The sequence below is a fragment of the Myotis yumanensis genome, unplaced genomic scaffold (assembly GCF_028538775.1).
Source record: "Myotis yumanensis isolate MYYU_CA2020_CCGP unplaced genomic scaffold, mMyoYum1.0.hap1 SCAF_12, whole genome shotgun sequence".
Taxonomy (NCBI): Eukaryota; Metazoa; Chordata; class Mammalia; order Chiroptera; family Vespertilionidae; genus Myotis; species Myotis yumanensis.
Window position 1 is genome coordinate 55734262 of NW_027223763.1, and position 16648 is coordinate 55750909.

General features: G+C 35.1%; 1 protein-coding gene across 7 annotated transcripts in view; it reads right to left on the reverse strand.

Annotated features, from left to right (window-relative positions):
• The window catches only part of NFIB (nuclear factor I B), a 226218-nt gene that overhangs the window by 53712 nt on the left and 155858 nt on the right, over window positions 1-16648 (reverse strand). For all 7 annotated transcript variants that reach the window (XM_070431689.1, XM_070431690.1, XM_070431692.1 and 4 more), the window contains exons 5-6: window positions 13002-13122; window positions 9940-10058 (exon numbers count right to left, since the gene is read on the reverse strand). In XM_070431689.1, the coding sequence (XP_070287790.1) occupies window positions 9940-10058; window positions 13002-13122 (240 nt within the window). The remainder of the gene's footprint in view (window positions 1-9939; window positions 10059-13001; window positions 13123-16648) is intronic.

The window sequence follows — 16648 nt, forward strand, 5'->3', positions numbered from 1 at the left end:
CTTTGAAGCTTATAAACACCTTCCTTGAGACATTAAAAGAAAAGGTTTTTTAAAAAAACAACAACTTTGAATAACTAAGAACAGTGTTAAAAAAAAAGTGAATACTGAATAGGTGAGAACTGCTTTTTAGAAACACTTCAAAATGCTTTAGCCCATTAAGAATTTTATTTTAACAAATTCAGAAAACCTAATTTGAAAGGAGGAAAAACACGAAACAATTATGCAGGATTTGGAGTATATTTTAGTCTGTTATTAAATACTGGCATAGGTAAATAGCTTTCTATTCCCTGTGCCTCTAGGGAAAACCTCTTGGCTATAGAGGCTTCTTAGTGTTAAGCATCTGAGAGCCATGGACTATAAAATAAAATCAATAACGTAACCTTAACTGTAAAAGTCAGAAAGATACTGGAAGAGTTCTAATTTAACAAGATTACAGATGAGTTTTGAGAGGAGAACATTTGGGGAAAAGCCATGCATTTAGAAACATTTATGCTACAAGACATCTCAAGGTCTGTTGGTACTAATGCTGTTATTATCTACACTGGTATGGTTAGGGTGGATTTAACTGATGCGTTACTTTAGTGGATTTACAGTAAAGTCCTAGAAATGATCTGGAACTTATTTCAAATAAAATCATTAAACTGAGGTGGTAAACTAATTGCTTGGGAGCTATTATGATTTGATGTGGTTTAGTGTGGTCGCGGGGGGAACAAATCACGAAAATGTTAAGGTCGTCAGTTCAGCAGCTCAATGTAAATATGATTACTCTGTACAATATTCCATTTCTCTTAATGGAAAAGTAGTCAAAACCGGTATAAATGGTAGTGTTTAAGTTCAACCTAAATCTATATTTTTCCTCTAACAAATGTAAATGAAGAAAATAGAACATTCTGTCAATGAAATTACTCTGATGGCATATTTATTATCCTAATGGCTTTGAAAATCGTGAAATTGATCAGTAACAAAACCTCTATTTAGTAATGGACCAATTACATTTGTGAGATAATGTCAATGAAACAGAATATTGTCACAGGATAATGGTCTCCTATTGCTACATCCCTAGTCATTTAGAGAAAATAAATGTGGCCGTCTGGCTGAGTCATTTATTTTCAAAGTAGGAGACACTGATCCCATAACAAGGTTCTGTTATAATAACTCAATTTCTATCAATCATTTGTTTTACCAGAGTCGCGCAAGACAGGACATGTTATTTGTAAGAATCGCGCATTCCTCAGGTATAAGGCAAAACATATTGTGCCTGCAAGCACATGAACAGCCCAATTATTGTGTTATTCTAAGACAATATTTAAAATAAACATTTACAAATAATTTAGAATGTGAAAAACTTTCTGAATTTTCAAAAAGATCCATGTTAATGAAAGCTTAAAGACTCAAGTCCTAAAGACCTACTAATCTTTGCTTCATATTAAATCCTGAATACTGGAACTTGAAGGAGCCTTAGTAGCCAACTTTGTAATTTTACAGGTGAGAAAATTCACAGGTTACTGAAATTAAGTGATTTCTCTAAGGCCACACCAGCATTTACAGTTTTCTGCTCACCATTATAGTGCTTTAGACATTAGGCAAAATATCAGAACAGTATAATCAATTTTTATACTTTGACATACCCATTGCTCATTTTAAACTGGATGTATGTACATATCACTGGTAAAGACATTCTAGACTTTAGGGTTATTTATTAACAACATCACTAAATAGAAAATAAATTCTTAACCTGAGTCTAGCCCAAGGACTGCACTCATGAATCCCTGGAGTCTATGGACTCCTCAGATATTATGTGCATTTATCTCTATTGAAGTACCACATATTAGGAAAACACTGTAATAGAGGTTTGGTCACTAGTTTGCAAAACCATAAACATAACATCATGAGGACTTGCTTGGAAGGCAGTGTATGCAGTAATAATGAACATGGGGTTTGCAGCTGAAGGCGCAAGGGTTCCCAGTCTACCTCTCCTACTTATTGGTGGTGTGATCTATATCAAATTTCTCAGTCACTGTAGTGATCAGTTTAATGGGTGGGTAAAATGTGTTTTTTAAATAGGGATTAAAAGCAAAAAGTATATGTAAAGTTTTAACCCAGTCAAAGGTAGCCACAAATGGCAGGAGGGCCTGGTTTTCCTCATTTATATGTATTTGCTGAAAAAAAATTTAATGTATGTGGTTTTGTCAACAAATAAATGATTTAGGAAAAGGAGTTAATATAAATATGGTTAACATAGGAAAAATTAATATAGCTTTCATAGGTTAAAAAGAGACTGAAATACAAATATGATGTGTAACCCATTTCGGATCCTCATTTTAACAAAACAACCTACAAGATATTCTGGGTAATTTGAACATGGATTATTATATTAGATGATATTAGGGAATTGTTTTTATATTTGTTAAATTGATAATGGTATTGGGGCTGTCATTTTTTTAAAGTCACCATCCAATATACTTATAAGTATTTACAAGTAAATCTCTAGGATTTACTTTAAAATACTTTTAAAAAAAACTGGGAGATATGAAATCAACAAGATCGGCAAAATATTGGTAACAGTTCAAGCTGGGACATGGAGGTTCGCTTTATGCTTCTCCCTACTTTTGATATTTTCCACCAAAAAAAAGCTTTTTAAAAAACATGCTTAAACATCCACTTCAAACCAGCCTTTCTCCACATTTATCCATTAAAGTCACTCACATTTCCAACATTTTTAAAAGAAAATACACATTTTACCATCTCAAAACCCTGACAGTTCTTCCAGAATCCTGAAAACTCACGAATTGATCCCTACTCTCCCATTTACTAAGCAGTGTTCAAGTTCTCCTTGCCCATTTATCCCTACATAGGTAAGGCTACATATCGATTCTCTAGGTGGATGGTAGGATAACCGAAAAAAAACTCAGCTTTAAAAAGAGCAGATCTAGGCTCTGCTAGTAATTGCCTGGACACTCTGGATGGGACAGCTCTCTGAACCTTGCACTGCTTAGCTATAAAACCAACCGTTTCATCTACACCTCGCGAAAGAGTCTAATAATCCGTGTTGTACCCCTAACAACTCAATTTCTTCTTGTATATGTTATAGGGAATATAATAGTAGCTTTCCAAACTACTTCAAAATCAACTTCAACATGAAATCGATAGTAAAAGGATTCACGACAAAACCGTTTACGACTCCAAGAAACTTTGCCTGGCGCACTAAGCTCGTGAAGTCTCCTTGGGGTTCCCTCTTTCCTCCTTTAGGCTGCGTTCCATCCATCTAGAGACCCAGCACTAAATAGCAAGTTGTTTTGTGTATATTTTTGTGAACATTATAATGATCCCTCCTGGTTTTTATGCAAATGCCATCATTTCAAATCACTGAGGTTCCAGCCCGCAGGTAGAGTATAACTTTCCCCTATGAAGCAGTATTGGCCCTTCTAAAATGGACACAGGCTCGCCCCCCACAAAAGGCTCTTCTTCACTAGGGTACATGAAAGGAGCATGAACAACTATGACTCGGTACACAAAGCGAGGCCTTCTGACGACAGCCTTCGCCCACAGCTTGTCGTTTTCCTTTTGGTTGGAGAGATGCTGGCGCTGTGATTCCCCCACAGCGGTGTCGCTGAAGGGAATGGAATGCATGCGGCAGAGGTGTCCCTGGAGCCTGCTCTCGGATGGCATCATGGGCCACGGCGGTTCACTGTAAGCTCTGTCGCACGTCTAAGTTCTTGACTCTTCATGTTTTCAATAATAAGAAGCTAACCCCCCTCCTCCTCAAAAAAAAGCTTGACTATTGTGCTTAAACATTCAATTCCAACCATCTCTGCACATTTATCCATCAAAAGCACTTGTGTGTCTCATCTTGCCTGGTTCAAAACGTGATATTTAATCCCTGTGATACAAAGTCTAGGAATGTGAGGAATTGTTGGTGTTCTATCTGGTCCCCGAAGGGAGCTTAAAAATTCTTCCAGGAAGATTACTAAGCTGTTTGCCTTGCCATTTTCTAGAACTTCATTTAATATTAATGATTCCCAGATAGTAGTTATTCAACTGTTTGTGAAAGCTGCCCACTCGCCCAGCTCCCACAGCTCTAGAGAAATCTTGAGACGATATCAATTTTCAGACTGTAATGTGGGCGATAGCACTGTTTTCCAAAGTTTGAACCTATAGATTCTTGGATGGGGAAAAAAAAGGTTCTGAAGTCACAAACCTAATGAACACACTGTCGATGTTCACTCCTGGACATTCATATCCACAGCACACAATAGTATATAAAATATTGAACAAAATCATTCATTTTTAAAAAGTTTAAAATTTTTGTTAATGTGGAATTTTTCAAATTTAGTTGAGTGTTCTTGTATCTAGCATATCTATTAATATTCTGTAAACTGCTGGTCTCTGATTCCAATTCTATGAATATGCTACGGCACTCCTATTCACTGTTATTTATTTCCTATACAACTGATTGATATCATGACACAAGCCGGCATTAATACTGTCTAGTCTCCAGTGTTCCCTTGAGGGCTTTGGCTTAATTCACTAGATATTTAATACTATATTCTTACAAAACAATTATAAAGTCTAAATTAAAATTTAGCACAAGATTTAAGACTATCTCACAAATGAGAACATTTGCAAAATGGTCAAAATTAATTTCATGGGCTTGGAAATGTATTAAAACTTCACAAGGACGAGCTGAAGAGACTTATTATTTCTCTGACAGAAGTGTAATTTTTTAGTGTTATTTTCTAGTACCTAAAGCAACCAAAACACGATGCCTAAATATTGCCTATCAAGAGTCCAATATAAATTTTTAAACTCTTTTTTTAAAAAAAAAAAAGAAAATAAGGTTTTATTGATTTTTAGGGCGAGAGATAGAAACATCAATGAGAGAGAAATATCATCGATCGGCTGCCTCCTGCACGCACCCCTCCTGGGGATCGAGCCCACAACCGCCCATGTGCGGGAATTGAACCATTGATCCTTTGGTTCCTGGGTCGACACTCAACCTCTGAGCCACACCAGCTGAACTAAACTCCTTTTAAAACTATAATTACATATCAATATTAGTTTTTGTTCACATACCAATTTGTGGATTTCTGTGTTAAGAGTAACATATCCTAGTGCTTAAGAGTACGCTAGTTTTTAGGCATGGAGACAACCCCCCTCATTAATTGGTTTACATTATTTATCCTCTGTGAACCACCATTTTTCATAACAGTAAAAATTTATATTTTTGTTTAGCAGGTTGAGGGCTGAAATTTTAATTTATTCAGATTTGTGTGACCAATGCCTAGAAAAATCCCTGGCGAATAATAGGCATTTGATAAATGTTAATTGAGCTCAATTATCTTAAATCCTCAGTGTGTAGAAGTTAATAAAATATGACTCCAAAAAAATCATTTTGAATTTACATTTTATCTAAGATTACAAATTGTTTAAATACTGGTCAGGCTGAGAAGCTGCTAAAATTTCCATTTAAAAACCCCAGCTGTATATTCCAAATATATTTACCCTATCACTAACTGTCTGTTAAATAGTGTTTTAGGAGTTTTATATTCAGACATAGAAGAATCGGTGACTATTAGAATGGCAGTGGCAAAGTGACAGTGATAAAGAATTGTTGCAAGTTTTCAAGCACAATTATTAGCATCATTAGCCTGTTAAATTCCTGGAAATTAAAATACAACTACATTTAGCCCCTTAGAAAGTAAATTAGAGAAGAAAATAAGACCTGCCTCTTTATTCTCTCTCTTTTATCAGAATTTGCAAAAATGGCTCTAATGATTTTGAGACAAGTACATCCTCTAGGAATTGTCTCTGAATTGACGTTGGTGGAAAAAATTAAGGTAGACAAGAACTCAGATGACATTTCTTCTGATGTAAGAACTGAAGTAAGAGAAATTGTCAACATGCATGTTGAAAAGCTAACCGCGTTTTATTCATTTAACCATTAAAATCTAAAAGATGAAAAGCAGTATCCAAAAAAAAAAAAGTTTCCAACAGATGTAAAAGCAGCTCAAATTTTAATACTGGGGAAGTCATAGAGGACTAAACAAAAAATAATAAAATAAAATTACAGAATTTGGAAAAGGAATGTGACAGTGTCTATATAATCCTTGTTAGTGGGCCAGTTTTCTTTTTTCTCTTTTCTTCCCTTCTCTATGCAAAAAAGAACATTAAATAAAAATATAAATATTACATAATGTAGATGCTAACAAATTTAATTTCCATTGCTATTCACCAGGAAAAATTTTAGCAAATTATATAGATTCTTACCCAATGTTTAACACTATTATATAGTGGTTAGTTTTAAAATATTTGTGTCTATGTTCTGAAAAATTAAAAATTATAATTCTTTTATATTCAGAAAATTGTAACTTTTGTGTTTTGAAAAGAAAAAGAATAGACTTAATTATGTTTGTGATATACTAAAATGAAAATATTATTTTCATTAAATTATTAAAAATTGCATGAACAGTTATCATTGCACGAATCTAGATTTCATATGAAAATTTTGCCTAACTTCTCTTAGAAATGGTCATAACACATCCTTTATTTTTGCCTACTTGGAGTAAACCTCAATGGTTTAGTTAGGGTTTCAGATTATAAGTAGAATGTCACAAATAGTCCATAATTTTATTTTTAATTCTCCTATTTCAAAAATCAGTTTTGCTAAGGGCTATGGCACAAATAGATTTTAATGCAAAGTTAACACAGCAGAATAAAGCATACCCAGGAAATAATTAATAGCAAAATTTAAATATTTCTGCCAATTACAAACACAAGCACATTTTACTCAACTAATAAGTAGTCACTGAGTAGCAATTAGAGCAGGGCTTTGTGGGAGAAACAAGTATAAGACATGCACTAAAGCCATTACAAATATTGAGTGGTACTCAATATGCCCTTTAGAAAATTCCGTTCATGGCAGACAAGTGTTTCTAAAGAACATTTGAAGACGGACAAGAACAACCATGGGGCATTTTACTTTGAAAATGTAAAAAAAAAGCAATTTTCTAAGAACAAAAGGACTACATTTGGCTTAGCAAATTTATAAAGATAGTACTGTACTGCCCTCATTTTTTCATTGTGGTTGAAGTCTTCTTTCCACAATGGCTTATTGTGTACATTACAAAGTCTTCAGGCTCTTCAGAATGAAAGTGACAGAGGTTTATTTTTTAAGCCCACTTGAGAATGGATCATTCTTCCTTACTCTTAATATAATATGCCTTCACAGACTTCTCCAATAATTCTAGTCATCTTGACAAAATAAAATCACCAAGACAATACGATGGTTTTACAAAGAGAAAGAGAATGACAGTTTCCCTTCTACTTTTCAAGAACGTTTTATAATATGATTTGAGATTGGCTTGATTTAAAAGGCAGAAAGGGGAATCCATTCTTACAAAGTGACACTCTCTATAATAAAGAACACTACACTCATGAACAACATATCCACTCCCACACATTCACAATGTTATCACCATTAGAATCTTTTCCAGAATAATTTTCTGATGGGGAAAATATGGCTTTGTTTGGAATACACTGACAGTGTCAGTAAAACAGGCAATAAAATATAAAGGGCTGCGGGTTTTGTTTACACCCTCATTTCTGCAAGTCTGATGAAAGTCCCTGTTTTTTGCTTGCCTTCACTAATAGGACTGGTGCTCTGCCCATCAATGTTGCATGTGTCCAACAGTGACTGTGCCCTTACTATGCACCAAGTGTTGTGCATGGTTACCAGGTGCTGGTTACAGCAGTATCCAAAATAGATAAAGTCCCTGACCTCATAACGCAGGCAGACTGAGACAATTAATTCCATAAAGAAATACGTAATAACATATTACGAGTACAAGGAACCATACTGAATGTCAAGAGAGAAAAACAGTAAGACCTGACTGAAATGCCTCCATGTAGGCTGCACCTGAATGAGGACAAAAAAACAACAACTTTCCATGAAGAGTTAGAAGACGAGCTTCCAGAGACATGGCTTATAGGAAGGTCTTGGGTTTTATATCCCCAAATCTAAACAAAGCAGGGGGCTCAAGTGTAAGAAGAAGCAGATGGCACCCTCTGAGGCTGGAGGGGTGTCAAAGGAGAGACAGACAAGAAATAGGGCCTTTTGGACATATGAGGGAATTCTGATTTTCTTCTAAGAGGAATGGAAAGTGACTAAAGTATCTGAAACAGAGAAGTGATGTGATGTCATTATGAGTTTTTTAATTTGTTGATTGATTTTTAGAGAAAGAGGAAGGGAGGGAGAGAAGGAAAGAAAGAGAGAGAGAGAGAGAGAGAGAGAGAGAGAGAGAGAGAGAAATTTGTTGTTCCACTTATTTATGGATTCATTGGTTGATTCTTGTATGTGCCCTGATATTGACACTCTAACCAACTGAACTACCCAGCCAGGGCTAGCATCATTTTGTTCTATACAGATGATTTGGTCTACAGCCTAAAGAACAGATTGGGAAAAGTGTCCTTAGAGCCAAACTCTCCAGCTGGTTTTCAAGAATGTCCTTAGAATGACCTCTGTCATCTGCCATTACTTCCTTCCACGTGCACAGCGCCCAGCCGCAGGGCGCACATGGCCATTCTAACTCCCCACAGCGCTCGCCTATGTCCATGCCAGCCCCTACTTCACCCGTTAAAAATCTCAGCCTGTTAAAGGAGACCCAACCCCTCCATAAAAATGTTTCACTACTCTTAAAACTGGCATTCAGTATAAAAATCTGGGGCAGCAAAAATGTAGTCCTGAATAAAGAACTCATTTTGGCTTTTACTGCTAAGTTACTTGCGCCCTGAGATTGTTGGACATACAGCTTCCCAACCCTCAGATACACATACCCACGTCACAGGCTTAAAACTACTGATAAAGAGTGCTTTTACATTTTTAATAAAATGCAAAACTTGATTTAAAAGACAATTTTCATTATATAAGTCATACTTGCATCCATGCACACATACCAACACAAAGTGCAGTTAGCTAATTTTTCTATTTCCAGGCTTAATAATCTCCCTCTAATTAAGGCAAACAGGCATGGGTTTGTTTGATGAAATAATTCAATAGACCAGCAAATTTTCAACCTTTTCATCTCGTAGCACAAATAAACTAAAATTGTGTGGCACACCAGGAGCTATTTTTTTTTATCTGACCAAAAATCAGGTATAATTTTGATTCATTCACACTGGGTGGCTATTGTTGTTTTGGCTATTGTTATTTTTTTATTTGATAGTCTAAAAGAAAAGAGGTCAGTGTCCTGACTAAAGAGTCAGGTATTGCACGTTTTAAAAATTCTTGCAGCACAACAAGTTGAAAATTGCTGCAATAGACTTTAAGAATAAAATGGAGCAAAGTCTGAATTCAGAGAGCCAAATAATACCTATTTCTTAAAGTTATATTTTCCCCCAAAGCTGCCTTAAAATTGAGTCATAGTTTTATCTAGAAAGTATAACTACGTTGACTCAGATACAAAGTTTCTTACGTTCCACGTTTACTTATTTTTTAGGCTGTAACCACTTTCAGAAGGAATCATGGCCTTTCAATGGGTACTTTCAGTAACTGGCACCTGCCAACTGATTAAGGGTTGGTTCCTCCCTAAAGTACCCCATAAAGAGAGGCAAACGGATCTAATGGAACCAAAACTCGTGTTTCTGCTGCAATCCAACCATCTTAGGTAGACAGACAATGATTAGTTCCATACATAATCGGGGGCTCTAAAAAGATCATTCTGTCTGAAAAATAAACTCAATAAACACGAAAAACATGGAACTTTTTCAAAGTTAACTTTGACAACATCTGACAAGCATATTAGCTTAAAACTAATTTTACTGCAGCCATTTCATGAAAAAAAAAATCCATATTGGTTCCACTATGCTATTTTGACTAAATGAAACATGAAATGAGCTGACATATTACTACAATGTCCCTAGAGGCGTCTGCTTGTTAGTCACCTTGATCTCTTTCATGCCATGTTCGACTTCCAGCAGCTGGTGAATTCGGAGAAGGATAAAAGTCTCCTGTAGGACTGGGTTCCATATTTTCATCTATGGATATGGTTTTGGGTCTTTTGCTGTTGAAATACAACAATAGTTATGTTAATGGGCTTTCTAGGAAGATGTGTAGCATTTGAAAGCATATAATTTGAGAAGATTCTTCCGGTGGAAATTTCCATGAACACAATAGTATCTCAGAATCATTTTGAAATAATGGTGAGTATTCAAGACACAAACAGGGGTAACACTGCTTCCAGGTGTATGTATCATTTATAGTACTATATTATACCTGTACCTGCCTAACACATATGATGTTTATTATATTTACCTTTGAAATGTATTTCCAAATCAATTTTAGGAGTAAAAAGTGAATTCTTAAATGAGATACGTGTACTAATTTCAAAATTGTTATTAAGATTGTCCCTGACTCTTATACTACATATATTAATAATGTTCATTTGCATAGCACTTGATATTAACAATGTAATCTTTTCATATTAATTCAAAGATAAGGTAATGGTGTAGAACAGAACATGAAGTTTGGAGTGGGAAGAACTAGCTCAGTGTCAAATGTAGGCCAATTACTACTTCTTAATAGTAAGCTTGTTAACTTTTCTAAACTTAGTTTAATCATCTATAAAATGGAAATAATAAAAACCTAGTTCAAAGGGGAGTGGTTGAGAGGATAAAATGAGTTATTAAATGCAAAGCTCTTAGTTGAGTGGAGAGCACTTAGAAGATGCTTATTAAGTAGTAATTATTATTGGTAACCTTATAATTAATAATGCTTAAAATTTTTATAGTATTTTAACAATTATAAACTATTTCATATATTCTTCTCTATCTTTTCTGAAAAAATTAGGTTATTGATCCTTTATTCTTGAAATCACCCATGAAAAGCAGGCCATTGCCAAATTCAAGCCACACAGTATACTTTTAAAATGATGTATTTTAATCAAGAAAACATGGCTCATCTCAATTATTAAGAAAAGTATTTAGAACAGAGGTTAAAAAGCTATTTTATGGCGTATGCCATATAGCTTGACATACTGCTTTCATATATCCCCACCAATACCCTATTAAACAGTTAATTGACTATAAGAATGGATATTTTTCCTGAAATTACAGAAGTCCCTATTCACATCTATCCAGGCAAAAACTAAAAAAAAAAAAAAAAAAAAAAAAAAAAAAACCCCACAAAAAACCCCCACATACCTTCTGAATTCACCTAATGAAGTGACAAACAAAATGTCATATGATTTCAGAGCTGGACTGGGCCTCTGGAGTCCTACACAGAAACCAAACCTCCCTTTTCTTCCACGTGGGGAGACAAATATGGAGAAATTCAGGGAGTTGCCCAGTGCATATTAATGATGGAAACAGTCTGACACAAAGTAAGCCGTGCTCCAGCTACAGTACCGTTTCCAAAACCTGGAGGCATGTGTATGTCTGGGCATATTCATAGATACGCCTGTGATTAATATTTGACTCACAGCTCACACAGTATTAATACAATGCAGAAGGTGGTAATTTCTATCCATACTAACCCACTCTGAGAGTAAGTAATAGCTCTTTAGTTTCTTTTTTATGGTATCAAAAGTTAGAAGATATATTTTTTAAATCCTCCTATAATTTAATTATCCCATCTCTGAATCAGCAGTAAATACAGAAAACTTGAAATGAGGGAGAAAAGATTTTCATAAGAAAATGGAAACTCTATGTTGACAACATACTGATTCATCAGACAAAACAAGAAATTACTATTCACTTTTTAAATTTAGAAAAATTAAATCATTTTAAGATCTCACGATGTCACAGACTATTTTAGTGATAATAAACCTAATTATCTTGCTATGCAATCTAACTATATAAAAATACAGTTCGACCATAAAATTAAACTTAGATACTAAACATACAAATGTGCATAGCCCCATAATTAATTGAAATATCATTAACTTTCATTATAAAAATAGCATAGAAAAATAATTAGCCTGACTTTTTTTATTTCTAAAAAGTTAATTTTATAAAGTGTATGTTTTGCTCTGGAATCCATGTATGCAATTATATTTGATCATGGGTATACTTAATTCTCTGGAAATGAAACGGGTCTTCATATATTGAAGATTTAACTCAAAAAGAAAACCAACAAAGCTGTACTATTTATTCACCTTTAATTCTCATTACCTCAATCCTCTTCTACCATTCTGCTATAGTGGAACATATAATGAAATCCTATGTGCAATGACTTTCTAAGCGATTTATCCCTCATTTAAATAGAAAACCTCTTTTTAAACGCCTATGAGACTGAAAGTTAGAATAAGAAGGTCAAGAGAGAAAAATGAGAATGTCAACAGAGAACTAAAAAGTAAAGTAATCTAGCTGTAGTTCTTCTACAAAGAAGGCTGGTTAAGCCAAATCTCAGAGCGTGTAATATTTTCATCGGTAACTGAGAGTTCACTCAATTATTAAGGAATATTGACTAAGTGAAGAACTTGGTAAACTTTGGCCTAGACTAAGGCCTTTTGCTTTTAAGTGTAAGTAAATGACACATTTTATTTGTCATGTTTCATTGTCCCCATCTGGGTTTTGGTATTAGGGTAAAAGTTACCAGGATGGGTCAATCATAAACCAGGGTTCACTGCCAAGGGAACATCATTTTTAAAGCTGTCAAAAGATTTAGCTAACTTATTAGAATTATAATATTTCACAGAACAGCACAAAACTCACAATATTCCACAGACAAGATAAAAATCATAAAACATTTTCATAATTCCCTGGTCACTCCCCCCCCCCAATTTTTTTTTAAAAATGCTCTGAATAACAATTACATTTAATTTTGAAATGCCAAAATAAATTTCACCAGGAAAGATGAAAAAAATCTGCGTGAAATCAGCAGAAACTCTTTCACTCTTTGCCTTTCCCCCCCTATTCTGTACCTTCCTGCCTCTCCAGCTGCCTACCTCCCTGCCTACCGACTTGCACACATACTTGAAAACAAGAGCAGCTTCTCTCTCAGTTACCTGCTTGGTGGAGAAGACAGCGACCGCTGAAGATTGACCCCCGAGTTCATGTCATGATAGTATGGTTGGCTTGGGATTTCTCCAATTGGAAAGTTGACTCCAGTTCCCTGGGTTATGGGTGCTGAGGAATAAAACAAATGAAACATTGGGAATGACATTTACACTTGTCATCTTTATTCAAATGTAATAATCTAATATTTTCCAAGCCTCTGGGCAAGGAGGAGAACTCTCTTTACTTTCAAGACTCTAATATCAACCATATGCTGTGCCAGAATTTGAAAACTTCCTCCTGATACCAAAGTTCAAGTCTGCAAACTCGAGGCATTCAAGCTGTAACTATTGGTTACCTCTCCCCCAACTGCAACTCTCCAACCTTTCTTACTAACTCATCTGTATTTGCTCTATCTCTATCTGTCACCCCACTGGTCTATGGTGCATTGGAGCAATGTGCTTTGTATGAAGCTGACTCCCAAAAGTCAAATCATCATTAAATAAATATAGAAAAATTTCATACATAAATACCAAATATTATTCTATAGTCAATATAGAATCAATAACTTTAACATAAGAATGGATTAGAAATCATGATGTTGATGATTATTTGATATAAATAATTCCTGTATTATGGCAAGTAGATTAGAAAAATTTTAAAATATAAAAGAAAGCCAAGATTTTTTTCCCTAAAAATAGATATTCAGGTTTCATAGGAATGGTTAGTGTAGCTTTTCTCAATAATTATATTTTGTCTTCTAAAAAAGTGTTTATGCTACAATTTTATAAATTATGTAAAATATGTACATGGAGTTTCATATTTTAAGGTATTATTTTGTAAAGATATCTTTTTATTTTGCTGCTATATCATGAACTGAGATTTTTGTATATTTGTGTTGAGTTTTACACATTTGTTTAAATTAAAACATTTGTTTCTAGACATTTTGAATAAATCCGTGAGGTTGTTGTGCTACAATGAGTACAGTCTTGGGAGCCAGAGAGCCTTTTAGTTTGAACTTACTCTATCAGTTATAAGATCGTTACCTCAGTTTCTTGCACTGTAAAATGAGAAGAAGAATAACCTACTACCTATGATTATTTTGAGGATGAAAGAGGTCAAAAGTGATAAAAGCCCACCATTACGCCTGGTACATAATAGGTGATCAATAAATATGAGTTTCCTTCCTTCTTTCCTTTCTCCCCCAAGTTTCCTCCCTTGCAGGCTTAAGTGGTCAGCAAAGATAAAACAGTTCAAAAACATGCTAAGAGAAGATGAAGAGGTATAAATGAACCTACTTGCTGAAAATTTGTTCATTCAACAAGTTATTGATTGTGTCCATTACTGGCAGGTGCTGCAAGGGATACAAAATAGTCTAAGGTAGTCCTGGTCCTTGAAACATTGGACAACAAGGTGGGCAAACAAAATACTCATGAAAACATAAATACCAACATAATGCAGACAACAATGAAACTGTCCAAATGAATGACATGATCAATAAAATGCTGCAGGATTTCAAGGGAAGAATAATCTAATACAAGCTTGAATGGTCCAAGAAATCTGTGGAAAAGCCATAGATGGCACCAGACCTAGGGAGAATGAATAAGGTATTGAGGGGCAGGGGGAGGGGAGGGGTCATTTTAAATAGGGTTTTCATAGGGATCAAAGTCGTGGGCAAAGATAATACACAAGGTGGAGACCAGACAGGTTGGTGTCAAAGGACAGAACTTAAGCATGGTTTCTATTTCTTCACCTGCTTTTATTGGACCTTCATAGGCCCTAATGAGAGAAAGTGTGCCCTGTGCCGGGGCAACAATATTCGAGAGCCCCTGAGACTCACTCTAAGAACACAAAGTTTGCTTCCTGCCTCTCCTAACTGCTTCAAGTTTAATATAAAATTTTGAATGAACCACAGATTTTCAAGGAACTTTTCTTACTCAGAATTTTTTATAAACAATTGAAATGTGTTCGCCATCAGTTGAATTGTGTTCCGATATCACATAGGCCAAGATTAACTTAAAATGTTTTTATGAAAGTATGAACATGAGGCAATGCCGTTAGCGCAGAGAAGCACCATGGACTATACAATGACGAGCTTTCTTTTCCTACTAAAAATTAAATAAATCACTACATACGAGATTAGTTTCAGCTCCAAAGTTCTCGAGCTTCTGCTTTTTGTTAGATTGTTCATGTTATATGTAACTCACGTGAGCCTCCTTTGACACAGAACATTTTTGTATTCAATGTGTAACTGTGCCTAATGGCTTAAATCCTTTGGAAAGCTAAAATGCAGCTGCTTGCTGTGGCTTGAGGTACACCGGAGGTTAAAAAAATGCAAGGTAAGAAATCCCACAGTAACCACATGCTCTAAAGTTTATTATTAGAACCTTGTTCTATGTGACATTGGAAAGCAGGGCATGTGATAGGAGGAGGCATTTGTGTCGCTCAGTGAAAGCAAGCAATCTGTCCAGTCCCTGGAACTGTAATGGATACAACTCCAATAACTGAGTTGCTAACAGGAAACTTACAGGTTATATCTTATATGCCATTTAGTAAGCTCATGCAATATTTAGGCAAAGCTCTGCAATTTCTGTGTAATACATATGGCTTGATGGTCAGTACAGATTGCTTGACCATAAACATACGAGGCGTCATTTATAGTGAAAGGATAATAAAAAAAAAAATCTTCAGAAATTATTTTCTAAATTTTTGTCCAGAAAGATTATTCCAAAGTATCAAATCAGCAATAAATATCATCTGTCTACAAATTTATACGTGAGTAAAAATGTAGTGTGCATTCTGACATTAAATCGGAGACTCCGAAAAGGAACGTGGATTACTAATAAACATGGCCAAATTCTAAAACAGCACACCCACAAAATGCATTTAATGGCGAAGTGTATGAGAACAGCAAGTCCCAGACAGATTCCTGTCTAAAAGCCTCCGAGAGAGAACTTCCATCGGACACAAAGATCAGTGTCAGCACGTCTCCCGGAGAGGGGCAAAGAAGCCTGGAGCTGCAAATCATGTTTAAGAGGCTGCCAATATCCTCTCAGAAACCAAGCTCCCAAGAATCGCAGATTCCAAGGGTTAGAGGCCAGCCCTTAATCTCTCCTATTGTTCTCCTCACTCCAAAAGCTGATCTTAAATCAACTTTTAAGATGGAGATAATATCCTTCGACAGAAAGATCACTATCCTAAAACTGAATAGCTTCATTAGCTAAAGTCAACATACACATTAGTGGGTCGTATGATCGTAAAACCCCGGAGGACAGAAACCATTAACATACCGTCAAAAAGTCAGAATTTGTGATATACAGCATGAGGGTTGGGCCGAAGTTTATGTTTACTCAGCAACCCTTATTTCACCCACAATAAAGTTCAATTGCGTAAATAAGATTATAATGTAGATATATCAAAATGCTTAGAAGGATCATCTCTCAAGCATCTCAGAGACAGCCATTTATTTCCACAGAAGAAAATGAATGTTTGTTGGATAAATGAATGAATGAATATGGATAATCAATGTACTAACTGCAAATCAGTAATGTTTGTTGTAACAGATTACACAAAAACTTCTCAGAAATGACAGTATGAATTAAGAAAGAATGAGTGAAGTAGGTTAAATTTACCTCGTTTCTGAACTGTTATAGAAAAG